Source organism: Macrobrachium nipponense, chromosome 6 (assembly GCF_015104395.2).
Source record: "Macrobrachium nipponense isolate FS-2020 chromosome 6, ASM1510439v2, whole genome shotgun sequence".
Classification (NCBI taxonomy): domain Eukaryota; kingdom Metazoa; phylum Arthropoda; class Malacostraca; order Decapoda; family Palaemonidae; genus Macrobrachium; species Macrobrachium nipponense.
In genome coordinates this window covers 96,115,085-96,138,939 of record NC_061108.1, presented here as the reverse complement: position 1 = coordinate 96,138,939, position 23,855 = coordinate 96,115,085, and the positions used below count along the sequence as shown (strand labels likewise).

The 23,855-nt window shown below is 36.9% G+C and overlaps 1 protein-coding gene across 2 annotated transcripts; it reads right to left on the bottom strand.

Annotated features, from left to right (window-relative positions):
- Positions 1-755: 755 nt before the first annotated feature.
- LOC135216369 (uncharacterized) lies at positions 756-17,623 on the bottom strand. Of its 2 annotated transcripts, XM_064251623.1 has the most exons (7): positions 17,469-17,623; positions 13,028-13,887; positions 11,471-11,579; positions 10,974-11,076; positions 8,812-8,943; positions 5,712-5,807; positions 756-2,112 (listed from the first exon to the last, which is right to left on the bottom strand). In XM_064251623.1, the coding sequence occupies exons 1-7, from the start codon at positions 17,494-17,496 to the stop codon at positions 1,359-1,361; spliced, it is 2,082 nt and encodes a 693-aa protein (XP_064107693.1). In that variant the 5' UTR covers positions 17,497-17,623; the 3' UTR covers positions 756-1,358. The 2 variants fall into 2 exon arrangements, with proteins under 2 accessions (XP_064107693.1, XP_064107695.1); XM_064251625.1 differs by lacking the exon at positions 8,812-8,943.
- Between the last annotated feature and the right edge of the window lie 6,232 nt (positions 17,624-23,855).

The window sequence follows — 23,855 nt, the reverse complement described above, 5'->3', positions numbered from 1 at the left end:
GATAGAGAAGTGAAAGTATCGGCGACCAAAGAAAGAGACCGCTAACTGTGTCCCTGTGATTTGCAATTGATGTTTTTCTTTACTCTTTTGCCATAAGTTATAATTTTTGGAATGGTTTCATATTTGCAGGTCCACGTTGAAAATGGTGACTACACACTACACCAAGGGTAGTACCGAGCTCGAAGGTCTTGAGCTAAACTAGTATTGCTATTCTGTCTTCCCTTTTCGTCACGAAGACCTGTAAGTTTGAAACTGCTGGCCAATAGCAATGACCTGTTTTGAGTGCAGACAGTTCGATTTTGGTTCCTATGGTCAGACAAATAATCGTCGGACAGAGAAACCTCTGATCAGTGCTCATGATCGAGAAAATTTTAAGTGAATATAGACATATGCTATGCGTCAAATGGAGAGATGAAACACCGCATCCTAAAATAAGAAATAACTTTGACCTTATGCCTAGTAAATGAGACGCGAAATAGGGATACATATACAAAAAGAATAAAGAATAAGGCATAGCAATGGAAATGAAACGATGTCTGAAAAAATGTGATTTAGGGCAATTTAAGGTATTCTGTATAACGGATTTTCAACCATGGTACTAAACCAAGCCTCGTAATTGACTATATATATGTATATATATATATAATCTATATATAGTATATATATATATATTGTGTGTGTGTATGTGGGTGGGTAAATCATACATTCAACATTAACCACCTGCCAGTCTCCAGAGGAGCAGAGAAACAAAAAAGATAGGTTTTGTTTTTATCAAGCCATTCTCTGTCATACAGCTCAAATACTAAATAACATGAGAAACACAAAAATGTATCCTCGTGGTAAAAAGGCAATTAATATAACACTGACTCATAATTTCAGAAAATAAATAAGAATAGGTACCGCTTTTTCCAAGAATAGCACTAAGGCAGTTTTAGCTTTCATAGATTGCCAATATTTTGAGACGAATGGAAAAAAAGAACAAAGGCAACTGCCCATGAGGACACAATGGCTAAAAAAAAAAAAACCAAGTGGTGAATAACACTAGGTTTAGGGACAACATTTATCAAAACAACTGCTTTCATCTAATGAAATTGCTTTCGAGTTGTCTCCGGAAATGATCTATATACAAATCAGATAGCAGACATTTAGAATATGATGCATACTTAGTTAATGAGAAGGTAATATTGGTTGCAATTTATTGTTGCAATTTATTTATGCCAATCCATTTAATTTAAAGCCAGGGGAAAAGTGAGAATAAACTGAACGAGGTGTTAAAAGTACCAATTATTTTCAGAAACTAAGAAGGAGGATATAATGGGCTTACATAATAAAATGAGTCAAAGAAAAATATTCTAAAATCAATCATCCTCTTCTTCAGTCAAAGGCGAACCCATCAAGCCATCCAACGTGGCCCGATCCTTCACCAGATTTTTTGCTTTGATTCTTTTCAGAATCCTCGCTGTCCTCATCGTCATCGTCACCAGAGCCCTCCGCTTCTTTATCTTCTTCAGTGGGTTCCTCTCCTCCTTCCTCAGTGGGTTGTTCCTCTTCTTCCTCAGTGCGTTCCTCCTCTTCTTTTTCTTCTTCTTCTGTAGATTCATTTTCGTCTTCTTTAGTGGATTCATCTTCTTCAGAGGATTTATCATCATCTTCATCTTCTTCTTCTTCTTCGTCTTCCTCTTCTTCTTGTTTTTCTTCTTCTTCTTTAGTAGATTCATCTTCGTCTTCTTCAGTGGATTCATCCTCCTCAGAGGATTCATCATCTTCTTCTTCAGAGGATTCATCATCTTCTTCAGAGGATTCATCATCTTCTTCTTCAGAGGATTCATCATCATCTTCTCTTCTTCTTCTTCTTCTTCTTCTCCTTCTTCTTCAGAGGATTCATCTTCTTCTTCTTCTCCTTCTTCTTCAGAGGATTCATCTTCTTCTTCTTCTTCTTCAGTGGATTCGTCTGAATTTGGAGAACTGGTTACCGGGATGTTGCCGTTCACTGCCCACTGCTTCAACACCACAATTTCAGCGTCATTCTTAAGAACGCACACTGGGCTTCTCCTGTCGTCGCAGTTTTCGTCACTCATGTAGTAATAGTACTTGGAAGACATAGAGGCACACCTGGGCAAAATGGAAAGATGGAATTTACTTTAGATTTTAATAGGAACAGTACTTATGACCAGCAGAAACTTCAGCATTTTCAGTTATAACTTCATTCATTTTCATCACCTACGTACGTTTCGAAATACAAATCCCATCTTCAGGGCTAAAAACAGAGAAAATGAAAAATCCATATATTAGGAATCAGATTAAAATTGAGTGCAGTGATAAATTATTATATATATATATATATTATATATAATATATATAATATATATATATATATATATATATATATATATATTACATATATATATATATATATATATATATATAATATGTATAGTATATATATTGTGTGTGTGTAAATTTTATATATTTTATATATATACTATATATTATATATATATATGTATGTATGTATATAATATATGTGTGTGTGTGTGTGTAACTGAATCACGAAAGTTTTGAATGTGATAAATGCATAAATAAAGGTATAAGCCATGAAAGAAAGATAAACAACAGAGTAACTGCAAGATCTTTCAACTCAACGTCCTTTACTTAGCAGACAAACTGACTTACATGAGAAACTGAGAATACAAGGAAAGGTCATGTAAGTGACAGATAGGGATTATAAGGAGATTTGTACCTAGAATACAACAACCTGGAGAATGAGTAACCTTTCCGAATAAGCATAAACATGGTTACAATTTAAGAACAAAAAGATTAAGTCCAACTGCTCAGACACATTGGACAAGACAATTAAAGGATTATATAGGGCGGCAGCTGACCACATTTAGATCTTTGGTAAACAAAAACTTATTCACAAAACATATTAAACTTACATATACAAAGAAAATATCTATAAGACAACTAATTTGTATTTAAGTCTGTTATAATATCTTTGAGGTCATTCTTAAACATGTTACAAATACAAGGGTCTAAATGAAACAGGCCACTACTAATATTAAAATTACAATGGGATGTAAGTTGTATAATGGCAAATTTTTAGCTAAAAGATTTCATGATAAGATATCTTTTGATCTTGCAATAACTGAACTACCAATCCAATTTATCCGGTGGTTGTTTTAAATTAAATGAATGAATATTGCATTAGATGTTTGCCCAGTTTTGACAGAATATTTATGCTGTTTTAATCTTACTTCTAAGCCCTTGCTCGATTGTCCGAGATAAAAGGAGGGGCAGTTCATACATGGAATTTTATATATTATGTTGTTGCTTACCCTGGGGCCATGTTTTATTAACATTCCTATTAGTGTGTTATTATAGGAAAAAACAAGGTTGACCTTAAAGGATTTTAACAATGATTTAGTGGTTTCAAATCCGTTAAAATAATAGATGATGAATGATGAATAGAAATGAACATAAGTTAAGTTGCTTCTATTCAGGCCACCATCTTAACATTAAAATATCAATTTTTTCTTCTATGTTTTTACGAGCATTGCGCATTGTCAGTCCCCAATATTTGGATCGAGAAATTAAATACATAAGAAAAATAGGGAAAGATTTATGTTATCCTTCACATATATTACATATTTACTATAATAAAGCCCACAAAAAGTCTTATGGTGTAAATAACACAGAGAAAGAAAATTCTAAGAACAATCTCAGTTTGCCTTATTTTAACGGATTTGAAACCACTAAATCATTGTTAAAATCCTTTAAGGTCAATCTTGTTTTTTCCTATAATAACACAGTAAAAGGAATGTTAATAAAAAATGGCCCCAGGGAAAGCAACAACATAATATATAAAATTCCATGTATGAACTGCCCCTCCTTATATCTCGGACAATCAAGCAAGGGCCTAGAAGATTAAAACCGCATAAATATTCTGTTAAAACTGGGCAAACATCTAATGCAATATTCATTCATTTAAGTGAAAACAACCACCGGATAAATTGGATTAGTAGTTCAGTAATTGCAAGATCAAAAGATGTCTTATCACGAAATCTTTCAGAATCTGCCATTATACAACTTACTTCCCATTGTAATCTTAATATTAGTCGTGGCCTGTTTCATTTAGACCCTTGTATTTGTAACATGTTTAAGAATGACCTCAAAGGTATAGGCTTACAGAACGTTAAATACGAAATTACGTTGCTTATAGATATTTTCTTTTGTAATATGTATGTTTAATAATGTTTTGTGAATAAAGTTTTTGTTTACCAAAGATCTGAATGTGGTCAGCTGCCGCCCTATATAATCCTTTAATTGTCTTGTCCCTGTGTCTGAGCAGTTGGACTTAATCTTTTTGTTCTTAAATTGTAACCATGTTTATGCTTGTTCGGAAAGGTTACTCATTCTCCAGGTTGTTGGATTCTAGGTACAAATCTCCTTATAATCCGTATCTATCACTTATATGACCTTTCCTTGTACTCTCAGTTTCTCATGTAAGTCAGTTTGTCTGCTAAGTAAAGGACGTTGAGTTGAAAGATCTTGCAGTTACTCTGTTGTTTATCTTTCCTTCATGGCTTATACCTTTATATATATATATATATATATATATATATATATATATATATATATATATATATATATATATATAAGTATATAATTTCCATTGCGCTCATAAACGAACTTTGAATTTTTAATGGAAGCAAAATGGTAAATAATTAAACACGAAATTAACAATAAAGAGTAAAGCTGCTAAGCATAATGGCAATTTCAGGAGAGAGAGAGAGAGAGAGAGAGAGAGAGAGAGAGAGAGAGAGAGAGAGAGAGAGAGAGAGAAGGAAACCGGAATATTAAGACAACAACCACAAGTGAATATCTGAGATAATGACAATATTCTAAAGACAGATAAAAATATTTAACATTAATCCAAATGAGCAAAAATTCCTGTGTATAATGAAAAGCAACGAAAAAAGCAAAAAACATCGAGACTAGAACTCGCCAACGCAGAACAGAATCATGTAGTCCAAGACTGAATAAACCGTTATTATTTATCTTTTGACACAAGGGACGACGAACACAAGAGGCGAGTAAGGTAGAATGGACGAATGGACTATTAGTTAATGTTTGATTGTACAACTTTTGAATGGTTGTTGAGGGTTGGTAACAACTGCCTAATGAAGAGGAACTCGAGAATGGTTAATGACCGCATATAATGGATTGAGATAAGATTTTGAAATCACTGTACTGAATGTTATGTTCACATTTTACTGCATGGTTCGCAATCGATGCGAACCTTCAACAGCCAGTTACTGGGATTATCCACACAGGTTCCCAAATTATATTTGGGACATGTAACTAAATATACACGGTCGAAGATCTCATCAATTCCGGTAGGGTGTATTTGAACTTCAAAAGACCTCTGATATTTAAGAGGTTCTTGAAATTTAAATTAAATCTAACGTGATGGATACATACTGGAAAACAGCTATATTTACTCTCACTTAATATTTCCCTGCACATCCGTAAAATTTCCACAAGTCTTGGGAGACATTCTTTCGATTGTTTTTTTTTATATCTAAACCTTTTTGCTATTCTCCCATTTTGCGGCAGCAAAAATTTCCTATAAAGCTAATAGATTTTACGTAAAGCTGCATTCTCACAGCACTGATATTTCATAATTTTAGTTGACAAAACAAATCACTTACTTTGATTGGTACAGTCCAGCATGAGGAGTAACGATTTTCGAAGGAGTTTGATAGTAATGTTCTTCATTAGTTCTCCAACTGGGAAAATGACTAGTCCTGAAAAAAAAAAAAATAAATAAACAGAGTCCATATTTCACGAAAACCCTCAAATTGAAAAAAAAGCTATTCTTAGTATGAATTCGATGCTTCGGAATGGAGTAAAAACTGTTTTTATTATTTTTCTGTTCTGTTTGTATTATCGTGTCGTAATATTATTCAACATTTGAGAAGACAATTAAGAAAACGAAAAATATTCTGGCATAGGGCCAGGTTATTTCAAAGCATAACGGAATTTTTAATCAGGCATATTTTTTTGCATCTTTAGTGTGACGTTTGCGGATTCAGAATAATAATAATAATAATAATAATAATAATAATAATAATAATAATAATATAATAATAATAATAATAATAATAATAATAATAATAGATTTACAAGTTATGCATACTTCAAAAGGAAAGCGTAACTATTTTGAGAGGTGCGATTTAAATAAATGCTGAGCACCCTAATAGCCTCGTAGTAGATGTTTCAGGTAATCAAAGGTAGTGTGAACCAGGACTGAAAAAGTACACTATTAATCCTAGTTGGAAGGAGACCTTCCCGGAAGTACGCTCCGCCATTCTTACAGGTCATGCACGGCGTACTTAAATATGTTGTTAACCGTAACTCTTTCAAAATTTTTTATTACTATTAAACCCATACCCATAAAAAATTACATGCTTTATTGTGATATGGCTGAATTGAATAGCAATGAACCATGAGTTGATTATTATCCTTTTATTATTACAATATTTATGTTTATACAACATAGAAGTCAGTTTACTGTATTCCGAGGTCCTCAGTCTAACTACTATTGCGCTCTGTGATATGCCATTATTAGAACAAGAATTAAGAACACAATAACTTTTATAATAGTGTAGGAGATCGCACGGCCTCCGATTCCTCCTACCTTTGTTGTGGCCTATAGTTATCCACTAGTTACGCAAGAAGCTGTGAGTAGCACATTTGATGGTTCCCAGAGTAGATCCGGGATTACGTATTATGTATTTGTGTATAAACCCCGCAAAAAGGGTATATGACAAAATATGGCTGATCTTGGAAGGTTGGAAGAAAATAACGGCACGTTTAAAAGGGGAGGGCTATGCCCAAGGTCTAAAGACCTTGTTTAAGGCCTGCCCGTTCCTCGAAAGTCTTAACGGGCTTTGCTTGATAGTCCAAAAGGTGAACTGTGCTGGGTTGAACCAGAAGATGCACTGATGCATCTGATAAGGATAGAGGCCATGCTAAAGTCCTCCGCACGGAGATATTGTTTATTAATGAATTTTTTGGACTGAACAATATAGAAAAGGGTGTGTATGCTGCAGTACATGTGAGATAACTTGAAAATTTAACGAAAATAATTTGAGAAATTTGCAATTTATGTCTTTACGTAGAAAAATTCTGCGGGGCACTGTTTAGTTACCAGCCCCTGGGAGATTGGCATAAAAACAACCAAAAGACGGTGAATTTCTCACTTTACCCCTTTCTATATTCTGTAAAAAAAAAAAAAAAAAAAAAAAAAAATCATTGATGATATCTCCGTGTGGAGCTCTTCCTAACACTTGCCAAAGTAGTCCAGGTCTATGTGAAACTGACTGATGATTATGATGAACTCAACAAGGACATCGATGCTTCATTCCAATATCGTCGATTTGCTCAGGCTTAGGCGAGCGAAGGCGCTTGGACGACATGGCCAAGGATAAGTCTAGTAAACAAGACGCATCATGGATGTGACTCAGGTGGATCTATAAATTCTTCCAAGGGTTACTATTACTGAGAGTTGCCAAAATTCAGTGGCGAGTTGACTGAGTAGCACCCCTAGTTGATGGTAGCAATATACCTGTCATGATTAAATTCCGTTACCTTCTGTCTTTACTGGGAAGTGATGCGAAGGCTGTGATAGAAGGGTTGGCTTTCCTTGCCAGTAACTGTTCTCTTGCTTGCGACTTGTGAAAATGTAAGTATGCTTACTATTTATTTTTATATGTATCCGCTCAGGAAATTACATTATGAACTAGCTGACACACTGGTGTAGCTGGTGATCAGTATGGAGTGCTATTACCTCTAGTGATTTTTGCCTTAATTGCCACACGAGATTTGAATGGAGCGGTCCAGAGAAGGATCGGAATAGTCCAACCTTTTCAAGTCCAACCGTACTGTTTTGTAAACCGCCAAATTAAGGTGCATTGGAAGAAAGATACGGTATTTGCTCTGAAGTACATTGCATTCAGTTTCAGGAACTGGCACGTCCTATATTTGTAATAAATATGTTAGGAAAATTTAACGGAAGTGGCTTTTCTCTCAATGCCAATCTTGCACCACCTTTGGTGATGGAAAATCCGCCAACGGTGATAGTCGTAATTTGTATGATGTGAAATTATTAAATTGCATAGGTAATTAACACCCCTGAATAGTAGTTGAAATTCTAAGAATTTGTGCTTCTCTAATATGAACCTGTGTTCTTGTTGATAATAATGAGGGTTACCTTAGAATTTCGGTTATCTTGATTTGACTTCAGGCTTATTGGAAAATTATGATTCTCCATAGAATGTACAGTAGCTCAGGGGTCAGTGTTTGGAGGGGTAATCTTGGGTTCATGTGAGAATTTTGTTGCTTCTCTCATGTCATCCCTCAAAAAATTCCCATTTTGAATGACAAAATTAGTAGACTACTGAGACTGTGGGAATCAATTTAAATGAACCAGTTGGGGATATTAATTGCCCTTGTGATGTTTTTAAGAAATTTGCAAAGACTGGAGTATGTTGAGAATAAATATAAAGTAGTTTTGGTCTGGAATAAAGATTCTGCTAAGGATAGTCTCAAAAGTAAAGAGGGCCTTGCAAGGAAAAGTCTTGACTGTAGGTTAGTAAGGGAACCTGTCTTGCAGCAACAGTATCACAATGTCTTTCTGAGCTATGGAAAGGAGGGAATTATTGAGGAGGTTTCTCCTTCTAGACCTGTCAGCCCATAATCTAAACGTAGCGCCTCAGTGGCGTGGTTGGTTTGGTGTTTGCTTCTCACCTCAGTGGTCGCGGGTTCGATTCTCGGCCATTCCATTGAGGAGTGAGAGATGTGTATTTCTGGTGATCGAAGTTCACTCTCGACGTGGTTCGGAAGTCACGTAAAGCCGTTGGTCCCGTTGCTGAATAACCACTGGTTCCATGCAACGTAAAAACACCATACAAACAAACCATAATCTAAACATTACGTATATACCACATTGCCCAGTAGTTTGAGAAAGTATTTTGTCAACTAAGGTTAGACCTATGTTTTATGCATCTGCACTATTGTTCTTCCCTTATTCAAGATTTAGGAGAAATTATTATGTGCTTTAGATGCTGGAAGGTAGTTCTGACTGCTGATATTATGAAGGCCTTATAACATATTGGTGCCCAAAAACAGGATCAGGATGTTCATTTAATTTGAGTCATGTTTAAATAGTGTGGTTAGTTATGCGTCCTCTTTGGGAATAAAAGTAACCACTTTGTTGAATGTTGCTATCAAAAATTGAATATTATATCCTTTTATTATGTAGTATTATTATTATAATGTTCATGTTTAAGCAACATAGAATTCAATTTACTTTTGTTGCATTGTTCAGAGTGTAACTGTTATTGCGCTGTGATAGTGCTCTGTTTGAATTTGAACAGGAGAATAAAGAATGTCTGGAATGACGCACGGACTCTGATATCTCCCTCCTGTTACAGGGCCTACACAGTATTGGTCTATCTGTTGCTTAAGAAGCTGAGATTCGCAACACAATATACCATAGGAAATCCAACGTGCAGACTCATTTCGATGTTATGGGCGCACTACTATGAGATTCAGGGCCTCTGTAACACGGTTTTTTTGCAATAACTTTTTATCTATGCATTTCATAAATATAACGCTTATTCAGAATACATATTATGTCAACACATAAATTTTGAGTGTATTCTGCACTACGTAGGTTGAATAAATTTGGTACTTATAATGTAAAAGTGACCTTTTTTGAAGACGTGCCAACTTACTCAGAGAAAAGGTTTCGAACGCACTCGTTACGTAACTTATGACATCATTTCTTCCCTCTTTCTCGATGGATGATTGGCTATACGTAACGGAGGCTAAACCTCTGGCAACAATGACATACAAATTTAAATACAAGCAAAGCAGTACACCTTTATGAACTCTGGAACCTCCCCACTGATAATTGTCATAATGAACAAACCAACAAAATATGTTAATAAATACAAAAACACTTTGATTATTAGTCTAACTCCCAAAATAAGTTTCCAAAGAAATTACAGCCTACTTTATAGGTCACAATCAGATTGACAAGATGTAGGGAATAGTTGGTAATTACCAAAAACATAGTAGACAAGCTTGATTTGATAACTGCTATATCCAATGTCAAGCAATTTTTATTTATTGGCTATCTACCTATTTACGGAAAAAAATAGCCGGTATCGTGTATTGGCTTTAAACCTTCAACAATAATTATCGTCAGAATGGTGACTTCATGAGGCTCCACCCACTTCGCCTCGTTATAATTCAGGATAACACTGAAGGCTACCATGGGCATTGTTGGATTAGAAAATTTAACTTTTGGCTATAAAAACTAATTTCTCGAGTAGTTGTAAGAAGTGCTAAATGATCCTCAAGGATCCCAGCAGTTGGTCTAAACGTTTAATTCATGTATATTACTGCTATACTGTTGCGGCACTACTGCTACAGTAGTAACACTACGCTAGCACTGATACCCCACCCACATCTATGTATCGTTCCGCCATTCATAAAGTCTTTGGGTTTCAGAGCCGATGGCATTTCTGTCTGGTGAATGTTTACCTTGCTTACGTAATGAATGTTTTTCGACTCTTGGCTCGTAATCATTGGCCATGGCGTCGGCTAGATCATTTTTACTCTATAAAAATTAAAACTATCGGGTTTAGGTTATTGATAATGCTGACAAAATTTGTGTGTGGTTGTAAAATATACATATGTCAACTTTCAGCTACATCCGATGCTTTGACAAGGAGCAAAGTCCAAAAAACCGTGTTACAGAGACCCTGAATCTCATAGTAGTAATAGTGATAACAAACGGAAATTGCGAGCCAAAATAAAGCATCAATAAGCTCCGTCGGATGCAATTTGAATGTGATTCTCTGAGCATTAAGGAAGCTAAGTAGAAAAAAAAATTCTTTTACCTGATCGCCCAATACGGTGACCCCATAGGCATTTGGGACCCGTCGATCCACCTCCAAGATCTCCCGTCTGTTTTACCACCAACCCACAAATCCAAGTTCAGATCTGAGGGAATGAAAAGAATTCAGTGAACAAGAGGAATCTTGCAATACCATGCTTTTTATCGCTCCCTCCTAGTTGGTTTTTACGTAAGGCATTGCAAACAGTACAATATTCGGTTTCTTTTTCCAACTGTCAGCAGAGAACAGATTCTTACTTTAATAATCCTTATGATTTGTTTGGATATTTACTACACTTTTATTTATGGGCTGGTTAGGTATCATCTACGGCTTGAACATTGTGCATTTTTACATAGAGTATGCACAGGTATAGGTGTCTACAAGACGTCCGTGACCACATATATCTTTCTCTATACTGAGTAACATAGCTGTACTGTTTCCAATTACAAATGTTTTGATTGAACATGCTATCATTTTGATATTACAGGATAATTCCTCACCTGAATTTTGCAAGAATTCTAAAAATTCTAAGTATTCTTGAATGTTCTTGAAAAAAAGAAGTTCGCCGTAGATGCTCTCACAGAAACTATTGGCCCCCCACCATGATGTCTGAAATAACAGAAGACTAATCAACAGTTTTCATAACGTATAGCGATTGATATCCTTTTCACCGAAGAAAATATACGAACACTTTATGTACATTCATTATGTTTTAGTCAGTGTCATACAATAGTTAATTTTCATCCAAAATTACACCTTTTTTTCTAAATGAAAAAAAAAAAAAAAACTGCACGTAATATTCATGGACTTAGAAGCTAATGATGCAACTAACATTGGCACTCTGGAGGACGTTGAGAATGATGGTAGAGAAGTTGTCATTGAAATCATTAAAAGTTTTATGACATGAGCAAAGAATGTTAAATGGCTGTTCAAAAATTATCTGGACGGACAGGCATGTGCAAGAAGTCACAGAAGTTTTATTAGACTGGTGCGAACTGCAGGTGAGAAAATGAGTTGTGATTCAAATATGGAATGGCTGGTGTTTGTAAGTGAGACAGTACTAATTTAGAATAGTAAAGAGGAGTGGAAGAAACTAGAAAGAGTTTGAAAATTTTGGCAAAAGAAGAGTTTAGAGTTATTAGAAATAAAAACAAGGTTATATACCTTTAAGCAAATCAGTAAGACCCAGTAATGAATGTTGTTATGGATGATGGAAACAACTAATGTAGCAAGGTACGTGCATCTGAGTTGATATGATAGAAGACTCGGAAAAGTCTATGGAATCCGAAATTGGGAGTCAATAAGCAGTTGTTGGGCCAACTCTCCTTTATAGAAGTGAAGTTTGGATATTGAATGTAAATGAAGCTGTTGACATCAATTCTGTGCCTAGTGTATGTATCACAAGAAGAATTAAAAGAGCAAGGACTGTGAAGATGTACTAAAGAAGTGATGAAATGGTTGATGTTAGTGAAGGGATGTCTCAAAATTTTTGAGGTGATCCGGTTGATGGACGATAGGATGGAAGAATTTCGAGGAAGGAGGAGAGGAAGTTCTGGAAATGGATGGATAGATGGAGTGAAAAAAGGTACTGGATAGCCGAGATTTCATATCTAGGAAGCAAAAAAGTGTCCTATATGGTGAATGCAAAGTGTGTCGGAGGGGTCAATACAATGATGGTGAGACCATTTTCGAGGAAATTATCTGCTCGGGGTTGGTCCATGATTTACCAGTTAATGTAAAAATGCCATTGACTGTGGTGTTATTTTTTCTGGCTCCATGCACTGGCAAGAAAAACTGCTGTAATATTATATATATATATATATATATATATCTATATATATATAATATATATATATATATATATATATATATTATATATATATATTCTGATATTTACGGGCATATTTTGTCAGAAATGTGTGCTGTGTATCATATGGCTTGGAAATTTCATGTTCATTACTTAGATATTTAGGATCAGCTCTCCATTCTAAGAACTTCTCATTCTCAAAGGAGACTGGCAATACAATAAATGAAATCATATGGCAGATTTTACAGACCTGGCCGATTGAGAAAATGGCAATGCAACGATGCCCAATGCTTGTGTAGTGCATTGGACAAAGCTGAATAGGCAGTTCCTTAGAGCTGTGCCAGAAGTCAAGGTGTTCGTGGCCGTAGAGAAAGGGTTGATGACCGCCGTGTTCAGAGCTGCCATGGTGTTTATGGTGATGATGGTGGTGGTGGCGGCGGTGGTAGGAATGGTGAGGATCATGTACTCCAGACGCATCATCATCACTGGGATCTGGATGTTTATGCTCATCACCATCTTGTAAATAATGAGGATGATGAAGGCGGTTATTTCCTCTGTATGAAGTCGATCTGAATTGATTACCGTGCTCATCAGCTCGATGGTAATGACCCTGAGATGTATGCCAGTCTGTAGGATGGAGGGTATTTTCTTTGTAACTTTTTCGTTCCTTATCTTTAGCACTGTTGGGATTTGTATGTTTGTTGCCTTGGGTATGCTTGCCCCATTTCTTCTCGGCTTTACCTTGTCCTGATTCAAGTTTGCCTTTGTGATTGTCAGCAGGTGATTCTTTTGCCTTATGATGATGATGGTGATGATGATGGTCATGTTTAGGAGACGTGGAGCTTTGTTCACTTTTAGGTGGAGAAGCCCCGCGGCAATTGTGCACTTTCGAGTCTTTAGAGTTGTCAGATGTCTTTAATTTTTCTGGTTGATTTGAAGAATTCTCCTCATTCCCATGTGGATGCGAGTGGGATCCATGATGATGTCCAGTGGAAGATGAACCTCCGTGATGTTTGTGTGATGTATGGTGGTTATCATGGGATGACGAGTGGCGAACCCGGGAACCTGAAAAGTCTAGCCAGGCATGGCTTGATGTTGCTACCCAGCTGCCTGTAGCGGGAAGAAAAAATAATGTCTTGTTATTAAAATGTTATGCTTGCATACAAATATGCCGTTATTCAATCTAACAAAATATATTCATGTTAAAAAGATTTATTGGGATTCCCTGCCACAGTCATGCCTTCTGAAGAAACTGGAAATCAGAAATTGTTTCTTACATCAAACACTACAATCTCCGGAAAATAATCTGCAGAACCATTGTCGCGAAAAAGGTAGGATCCCCTTTTTAACGACAAACCTTCCACAACGTCAGGTTATTTAGCAAGAAGAAGAATGTCAATGGGTTGGTGATGTGGCTACATGAGTAACGAAAATAATGAATGCAACTTAAAGGTTGCGGTGAACCAAATTGATCAGAGGAGAAGAGGATGAATTAAACTAACAAAAAATTACATTTCTGTAAATAATGGATAAAAATTTACCCGATATATTCAGTACAAGAAACAAAAGAATTGCCCAAGGTGAAAACGCCAAAATTACAGTGAACCCGGTTCGAAGAACCAAGTGTTGGGAATTTCTCAGTGATTCTGTTCCCAGGGTATGACTTGGTAAGGTAAGGTGAGAGCAACTCTCTCCTCTGATCAAGCTGGTTATAGTTGTAAAATATGTGCTTGGGTTAGGTCTTATCATGGCGCATCCTCTCGATATTTGCTTTGAATAGGTCATTATCGCTTCAGATGTGTTATTAATTGAGTTGGGACTTACTTATGGTGGAATTAATTATAATGATTTCCATTTTGGGAAGATTACCCCCTTCAGGGACTAAATCTTTGTGTAATAACTATTGATCTTAGATTTGTCCCTTTCAGAGTTATAAGTAATTGCTATGTGTGGGAAGTGTTGTCTGTTTAGAATAGTCTATTTTTTTAATTTAAAAAAAAAAATTAGTTTTTGGCCTTGCCTATTTCAACCCTATCCCGAGTAGCAGTTGCATAGTCTCTTATGATATTGTCATTAGCCCTCAACATCTGGGCATCGAATCGATGAGAAATTCCCAACAACCATCATCAGTAAAGACACTAAATACGATTCTGCAATAAGATTAACCACAAGCAAAGTTGTTTGAAAGCAAGGAATGTTCAAGATCAAAGGTTTTGTCACCGAAACTTTTTTTTTTATTGAAGTACATTTTGTGTTTTAAGTGCGTCTTCATGCAGTCTATGAAAGGGAATAAAAAGCCTAACATCAAAGAAAGTTCTTTCGTTTAGCTTTTAAGTATGTGTTAAAACTATAAATATTTAAAGTATACATATTCTTACATTACCACCCTTGAAGAACCTGAAAATAATACGTCAGGGCAACATTGCTTAGAGAATCTAGTGTTAAACACATCAGTTGCTTCGTCTTTTAATATTTGCTGTTTATCAAGTCATCATGGACGATTGATCAGTAATATATCTACCAGAAGTATAATAATCTAAAATGGATTTAAGACAATTCAAATTTAAATCAAAATGTCACTAAGGAACAATTCCATAAATGGCAAAACAACGTCTTAGTAATTCTACACTTTTTTTATGAAAAATTAGAAAGTCGACTTTACTCAACAACATAATTTTCATTATTTCTTATTTCACAGATCACTATGTATGAAAGGTGAGATGGTTCATGAAGGACTGGAACAAGAGAAATGGGTATTCAACAAACTTGTCCCTTGAAAAGAGAATGACAGCTGGAGCGTAAGCCTAAAGGAATGGTTATGGTAGAAATTCAAGATTTATTCCTCATGAAAAGTATTGAAAGGATCAGAACTTGGCATGTTGTCAAGCAAGAAGGCAATGGCGAATCGTCGAGATCAGCTTGTTAAAAAATAGTAGATAATCTTTCAACAGATAAGAAGCGTCGTTGCAAGACTTGGATTAAGAAGCGTCACTGATAAGAAATGAAGAATGTTGATCTGACTCCGAGATCAGTTGTAGGAAACTGAAACTTTTAAATTACTTTCTGCGTCATGGAAAAATACCTTTTTAATTTCTAAAAAAAAAGATCTTCCTTCTATCTACATTTCCGAGGATGTATTTCTACAGATAAACCAAAATAAAGCAATGCAGAGTCTTGCCTGAGGTATCATAATCTTGGACTACAGCCATTACAAGGTAGCTCATCTCAGCTGGTCGTCTAGAAATTACCGAAAGTTTAAGTTAGCTAGATATATATTTGGTTCTTGATTTCTAGTGCACAGAAGAAGGAACCGTTTAGTTTAGGTTGAGACTCATTGTAACACTTTGTATAAGGCAATCACATCAGCTCACAATTGATTCTAGTGTTTCCTCTCATCTAGAAAACCACAAGTATAGGAAAATTGCTAATTATGTTTTGTGGCAGCATAGGTACTGACTATGCCTAGAGCTTCAGAGGGTAGTGTTATGGATCTTTGCAGTTCGGTGGTCTTGGAAGCAAGTTCTTGCTGAGTGTAACTCATGCTGAATTTATTCAATCTCAGCAATATAAATAAGATAGTGATAGTTTTCACTCGTACAAGAGGTCTGAAGCAAGACAGATTGTATCCCGTAGGAGGGTGGTAACGTCAGTGCACCTCCTGCGATGCACTGAAGACATTACTTACGGTTCTTTGCAGCGTCCCTTCGGCCCCTAACTGCCACACCTTTCATTTCTTTTACTGTAGCTCTACTCATATTCTCTTTCTGGCATCTTTCCACCCTCCCCTAACAATTGTTTTATAGTGCTCCTGCGAAGTTTTTCTTCTGTTACACCGAAAAAAAACATTTTACTGTCAATTTCCCTCTCAGCGCTGAATGACCTCATAGGTCCCAGCGGTTGGCCTTTGGTCTCGGTTTTATATTCCCCTCCATTCCATTCCAACTAGTTTGCATAATGAGCGAGAAAGTGAATATACTGAAGTTACACCAAGACTATTGATTCTATAATCTTGTCACATTTTCCCGCATAATGATTCATCATGATTAATAATTTATTAATAATTTTGAAGTTGCAAGTTCAGTCTCTCATCCAAGTTGTTGAAATTTTGTTGGCGATTTTTTGTTCCTGCTTGTAACACACCCACATAATTGTAGTACCTCTTGTTTCCATCCCTCCATTTTTGTATAGTACTGAATCAAATGCAGTTTGTATAATGCGTAGACAAGCATTACTACTCCAGATTCTCTTTCTCTCATTTCTGGTGAAGAAGACACCTCAGTCCCCTACAGGTGGAGGAGACATTTGCATCTCGTCCCTGGCAACGACACGTGCAATTCAGAACTTGGGTTTCATCAGTTCAATGACTGGCTGTATTTTTTTTGGGGTTAAACCTTTACGTTTTCCCAGCATATAATTGCCTTGATAATCTTCCCCTCACGGTCTAGGCATATTAACGTACCTAGACCGTGCTTCCGCCTTTCAAGATGCGGATCTTTCTCTTCCTTGCAGGTTAGATCCTGTTATTGTTCCTCTCCCTTCTTGTACTTGTCCCCATAAAACTTTGAATCGGTGGTGGCAGTAAGTTGCAAATCCCATCAGTCACTACACTTACAAAATATATGATCGAGTTCATACTCTGTCCAGAAATAACTTGAAAGCGGAAATGATTTTTGGGGTTCTCATATACTTACCAATCAGGAGAAAGAGAATTAGTCTCATAACTTAGAAAGAATGCTGCGGATGAGTGAGTTGTGGTATGGGTCGCACGAAAACCACGTCTTATAACGATTGTACACTTATTATCTTCATTATTCAGCTCCACTCGACTCTGTTTTTATTCTTGCTATCTTGTGAGGCCGGTAATTTGAAGTCATTATTGATAAGATTGATAAGACTCAAGTGAACCATTGATCTTGCAATGAATCGTACAGAAAGATATAGTCTACTACAAAATGAGTTCGAACACTGTTTTTTTTTTAATGAAAATGTTGACTAGATGTTGTGGCATTCCTTCGTAGCGCAACAATGGCAGTTTCCTCAGAAAACAAAATCGCTAGATTTGTGAATGATTACATTCCCTTCACATGAACTGTTCATAGATCAGCATTAATTGGTGAAAATTAATTACAGGATTGCACGTTGCTTGAGGTTCTTTGCAGCGTACCTTCTGCCCCTGGCTCCATTCATATTCTCTCTTCAGTCTTGCTATCCACCCTCTCTAACACTTGTTTCATAGTGCAACTGCGAGATTTTCCTCCTTTTACACCTTTCTGGCTTTTCTATTCTTAAATTTCCCCTTCAGCGCTGAATGACCTCATAGGTCCCAATGCTTGTTCTTTGGTTTAAATTCCTCCTCCATACAGGCGGGCTTAGTGGGAATATCTCATTGTTTTATGCAGTAATATTCAACTATATCAGGTAAGTAATCTAGCTCTTAGAATAGATAATACACCATCCAATAAACACGTCTTGGTGTCTTATCAAATAATCAGCCCTGAGCCCACTACTCTTTATGATAATAATGAAGGAAGCAACAAGAAGAGCGGAAAGAAACGTCCTTGGGATATGATAAATGCACACACCAGGGAAAGAGGTTATAGAAATGTTTAAGGGATGGTAAATTTTACATTCCAATGGATGGAACAGCGAGCTAGAAAAAAGAGGACACCGTAAGGGGGTAATGCCTTCACTGTAGTGACTGCACCCAATGCATTGCACTATAGGCAGTATTTGAGGTTCTTTGCAGCGTCCCCTCGACCCCTTGCTACGTTTTCATTCCTTTTACTGTACCGCCGTATATTCTATTCCATCGTACTTTACACTCACTCCTAACAATTGATTCACAAGGCAATTGCAAGGCATTCCTCATGTTATACTTTTCAAACCTTTTTACTGTCAATTTCCATTTCAGAGCTAAATGACCTCATAGGTCCCAGCCCTTTGCCACTTGGCCTAAGTTCTATGTTCTGTTCTATGAATCAGGCATTGCCACGGGAGTTAAAAAAAAAAGTAGCAACATCCCGGGTAAGGAGAAAGATTACTAGACCACTGACAAATAAAAATATCCGTCAACAGGCAGGGTGAGGCTGAGGACTTAATAATTCATACAAGGCCTGTTCTGTTTCACGCTGCAGAAGCACGGACTGTATAATACTCCAATTTAGGACTGAAGTGTAGTAGAAAGATCGTTTAATGCATGGGAGGTGCGGGGAGACGCTTTGGAAGATAGCAAGAAAATCCATGGACATAGAAGAAGCAGGATTGTATTATTTACATCTTCCAAATAAATATTTTGAGAGATGAAAACATAGTTTGATGACGGACAAATCATTTAGATTTCATGAATCGATAAAACCGGTTAACTCTGAGACCCAGATACTTCTCTCATGATCTATTTGAATTTGTGTGGTGTCTTGATATCAAGAACCAGTGACTCCGAGGTCATTCGTTAAATATGAATGGTCAAATAAAATAATCAGTTTAACGACAGATGAGTTATGAAAAACAAGACGAATAAATATTTTTTTTCAGAAATCTCTGAAATCAATCTGAAAATGCCACTGACACCATTTATCACATTCGTTCAGAGAATCATAGCAAGGATCACGGTCTACAAAATGTGGCAAGGATGAAGTACTTCAAAGAAGTATCGGCCTTCAGGATCTCCAAGACAGAGACGCTCGAAAAGCAAATGCGTGAATGTCAAGTAAGCTGAACACCCTTTGCAGAATGACGGGTAATCACTGGCCATCAAATATTATGAGCTAGGTGAGTATGACCTATACGTACCGTGCCGTCTTCGGCGCATCTTTCTATACTTCAAAACTTCCAAGGAGACATCACACTCTTATCTCTTTAATTCTGTTATGATTTACTAAGTTCGAACGTTCTCGCCAAGTGTCTCGAATTACAGTTTTTATTTAAGAGAAAAAGTAGATATAGTTGCAGCTTGCCTTGCTAGTTTGCCTGCTCCATTTCTACGAACGTTCACATGTGCTGGTAGGTTATGTAGCAAAATTTCGTTTGTATTCCTCTGCTTTCAATAATAATCAGCTAGTGCAAAAAATGTAAAAGTAAAGGGTTGGCCGAGTTAAAATACCGAGTGCCTGCAAAACACTTTTTGAGTGACAGATGATCATGGAATCACCTGTGTCCGTAACTGCTATTTTCTCAATAGCCGTTAAAAACCATAAACTCTGATTTAAAAGTAAAGTTTCATGTTTAAGTACATCCTTACAATGAAATTCTCTACTATAAATTCTGAATCCAACGACAGCACTGGATCTGGAGGCATCAGTAAGAGAAGAATACAACTGCGGTGTTCTTCAACTCTAGCAATAAAAATTTGTGATATTATTACTTATCAAAAAAACTTATTATTAGCAATAATCTGCTAAGGCAAATGTAAGTTCACCAATAGTTGTTACACCATATACCCATAAGGCTGGGGAGAATTTGGCTGCACCATGATTCTCATGATTAATAGTTTTAAGTAAGACAAAATAAATGATTTAAACTGAATAAAAAACTCAGACGCCAATTGATAGTAGCGTCTGTTTGATATAATTTTTAGGACTTCGATTAAACTTACTCGTTTTTTTTTATACAAGTTGTTCTAATAGATGATCATCTGTCATATAACATTTAAAACGTGTATATCTAATCTGTCGGAATATTTATAATTTATAGAAGTCCTAAACAGAATTTCTGACATTATTAGCGAAAAAATTATTGATGTATTTTAGGCCGCCGGGCCTTTTATCTACACATGCTGTATGTAGTACATATTTCACTACCAGTTTTACAGCTCCTTCAGTCTTATCTCTCGAATGAATTATGTAGATAAAACAACCCTTGCAGAGCATTCAAATGCACACGTTTCATTTTTTTATTTTTACTTTTGTCCTTGTAATAATATAAAGCACAAAAATCTTGTTAGCTACAAGACGCAAGGCAGCTCATCGTTTGCATAATTCAAATTCAGCTGTATTGCCGTGGAAAAAAATTTAGTCTTCACAAAATGTATATTCATAAAGGGTTAATCCTTGTTTATATGTATTTCGTAAGCTCAAAATGATTTATGAATTTTATATAAGAAATCCATCACGAAATAAGATGGTACAGTTTTGGAAAATTTAAAATTTATCATTATTAGTTTTTTTATTTCACAGTCCTCCAATTCGACTGGGTAGTATTTATAGTGGGGGGTTCTGTGGTGTACCTGCCTCCTCCCACTCCTCATTATTATTATTATTATTATTACTATATTCAGAAGATGATTCAGCATCCAAAGAAGAGAGAGAGAGAGAGAGAGAATTTCACTGATAAGAAACATTACCAGACTTCATCCTACCTCTCTCAAGAAGTCCCAAGAGGATTATTCAGAAACTCAGAATTGCTTTGATGTCTTCCTCAGGCTTTCTCTCACCAAAAAAGCGACTGCCTCAGTCGTTTTTCTCATCCACAAGCAGAAATACTTCTGCTGCCTTTCCTTCGATCCACGAAAACATCTTATCAGCAGTTCCATTAAATATATTGCCATTGCCATGTTTCCTTCAAGAACTTCCCTGTCAAAGTTGGGCTGGACTCTCTCTCTCTCTCTCTCTCTCTAGCCTCGTTAATTTGGCGAAAGTTCTAATAACTTGGAATGTACGTAAAAGCAGATATACCTACTTAACTTTGCTGAATAGCTTATCTATCCTTGTTATACCTCATATATATATATATATATATAACATATATATTATATATATATATCATATATTATATATATATATATATATATATATATATATATAAACCACTGTAGAGGGCTTATAAGGAGCTCCCCAATGATCCTTGAATGCCACAGGACTCCTGGGTATGTCAACAGTCAGTTTCTCTCAGGTTGAGAAGAGCGTCTCCTCCCCCGAGCATCCCCCAAAAAGTTCGTTGGTTTTTAGCGTCACCTATAGTATTTGGCACCCATTGGTCCATAGACCTAAGGAGAGGTGCCGGAGCCAATCACATCCTGGAGGGAAAATATCGGGGGGTTTGTGGGGTACGAGAGGAAGCCAAGGTTTCCCCTTGAGGGAGGCAGTCAAGCGTCGGTCAAGCAATGGGGTGGAAGTGCAGCTCCCCCTCGTTGCCCTCTGCCGGTTTCCTCACTCGGTCTCAATCTCGCTGGTACTGTAGTTATTAAGTTCAATTTCACTCGGGCCCTTGTGTAAATTCATTAGAATATAAGATCGGTGTTAAATTAATCACTGAGCGTTTGATTTCTGCATGACCCACAGTAACTTAAGAGACCCAAGCGACTCAGGTCGGGGTCATAATTTTGGTGTCAGGTGTGGGGTACGCTGCGAAGCACTAATTAATAGTAAATATAGCGAATTGTGGGTCTTGGAGGTGCCGATGCAGTAACTAATTGTACAGTGTTTATGATCTGAAAATACACGATGGAGCAGTCATATGAAACAATAACACAAAAGGGCCTACGTCGAAGTGATACGTTAAAGCAAAATTGAGCTTGCTTTCATGTAACTAGTGCCAAAGTAACGAGTGGAAGATAGTGAAGAAAGTCGGCGTGCAATATTGCAATACCGAGAGCGAGACATCGTGAAACGGGCGAATACACGCACATACATGCTGTGCATAAAAAGGCCAACAGATTAGAAAAACTGAATGCTGTGTATAAGCGAGGGAAAGACAGAAAGGGCGAGTGTTGTATTACTAGAGAGAGATTTGCACTCCCCAAATCAAAACCAGCCAGACGCTGGTTACAATAGCAAGTGGAAAGAGTCGATCGTCAGCACAGTGATTAGTAGTGCCTTCGCTGACCATCGGCGATGCCCAGAAATGGATCAAAGATGGCGGACTGCAATGCATGCCCGCCAAACTTCTTTCCCGCCAAGGGGAAAGAAGAGTGCCTGGAGTCGGCTGTGTGGGCCCGTGAGTACAAGGCAAACCTTGTTGGGCAGGGGGAGGGATGCCAGTTATCCCCCCCGAAGAGTAGCAGAGTGAGACTGTCGGAGTAGGGGACTCATCCTACAGGACAGCAAACCCCCCTCAAGAGCGGGAATGAGTCGGAAGGAGATGTTGGGCACTTTCCTCATTCCCCTAGCCCCTCTAGCGTTGAGGAGACGGTATCCAACTTCAGGATGGATGGGGGAGTGTGAGCTGTAAGCTTCGGTCTGGTATAGGCCAAGCTGTTAGAAGTTAGAATTGTAGCTGACAGCCGTCGGATGGCGGCTGACGACAGCAAGGGAGTGTAATGAGACACTCCTCCCCTCCCCTCGAGAGGAAGGGGAAGGCGGCGTGGAGAGAGGAAGGAGAGTCACCTGGGATCCTTCCTTGGCGACAAGGGAGACGGGGAGAGTAGTTACTGACCAGCGTGAATAATTGTCAGTGAGGATCTTTGTGAAGAATTTAAACAGTCTGGGTGTGAAAATTTGGGAAACCCGCATTGAAACACGTTTTTTTTATTCACTGTAATTTAAACTTTTTTGGTAAATATTATCAAAAGGCTTTGTGATTAGTTTATTGTCTGTTATGTGGGATTAGAGTGTGTTCTTTTGATTGGAATTTTTAGGTTATTCAAGTAATTTGTCTGAGAAATTTTATTCTTGTCTGGAATAACGTAAACTTTCAATTAGTGATTTGCCGATTTTTTTGAATCAGATTTGTGTTACGGAACCCTTGTGTGATATATCTGTGAATGCAGTTTAAGTAGTTTAATCACAAATTGTTCTTATTAGAGTCAATGAGTAGTAACCAGTTCACTGATATTGCTTGCTTAATGTATTGTGGAAATTGTTGATGGGTTTTCTTTTATTTTGTTCATTTTTGTTGCCGGTTTTTCAAGTTCTCCCCCTCGAGAGTAGGAGACCAAAAACCTCCCCCTAGAACCTCTCCTCAATAGCCAAAGTGATTGTCAGAGAGCACCACCAATAGTGTGTAATGTTAAATTTATTGTTATTATTATTAGCTACCTGGGTGTTGACCTCTTTGAGATTCTCGTAGTTAAACGCGATTGTTATTCTTTTCATGTACTAATGATACGAGTGCATTTAAGACCACTGGTCAATGCCCCGGTTAGG

Coding starts and splice junctions, on each gene's coding strand:
- LOC135216369 (XM_064251623.1), bottom strand. CDS start 17,496: ATGAGACTAATTCTCTTTCTCCTGATTG. Junction 13,888..17,468: donor AATTCTCTTTCTCCTGATTG/GTAAGTATATGA, acceptor TTCCCGCTACAG/GCAGCTGGGTAGCAACATCA. Junction 8,944..10,973: donor TCACCGTATTGGGCGATCAG/GTAAAAGAATTT, acceptor GCATGGAACCAG/TGGTTATTCAGCAACGGGAC.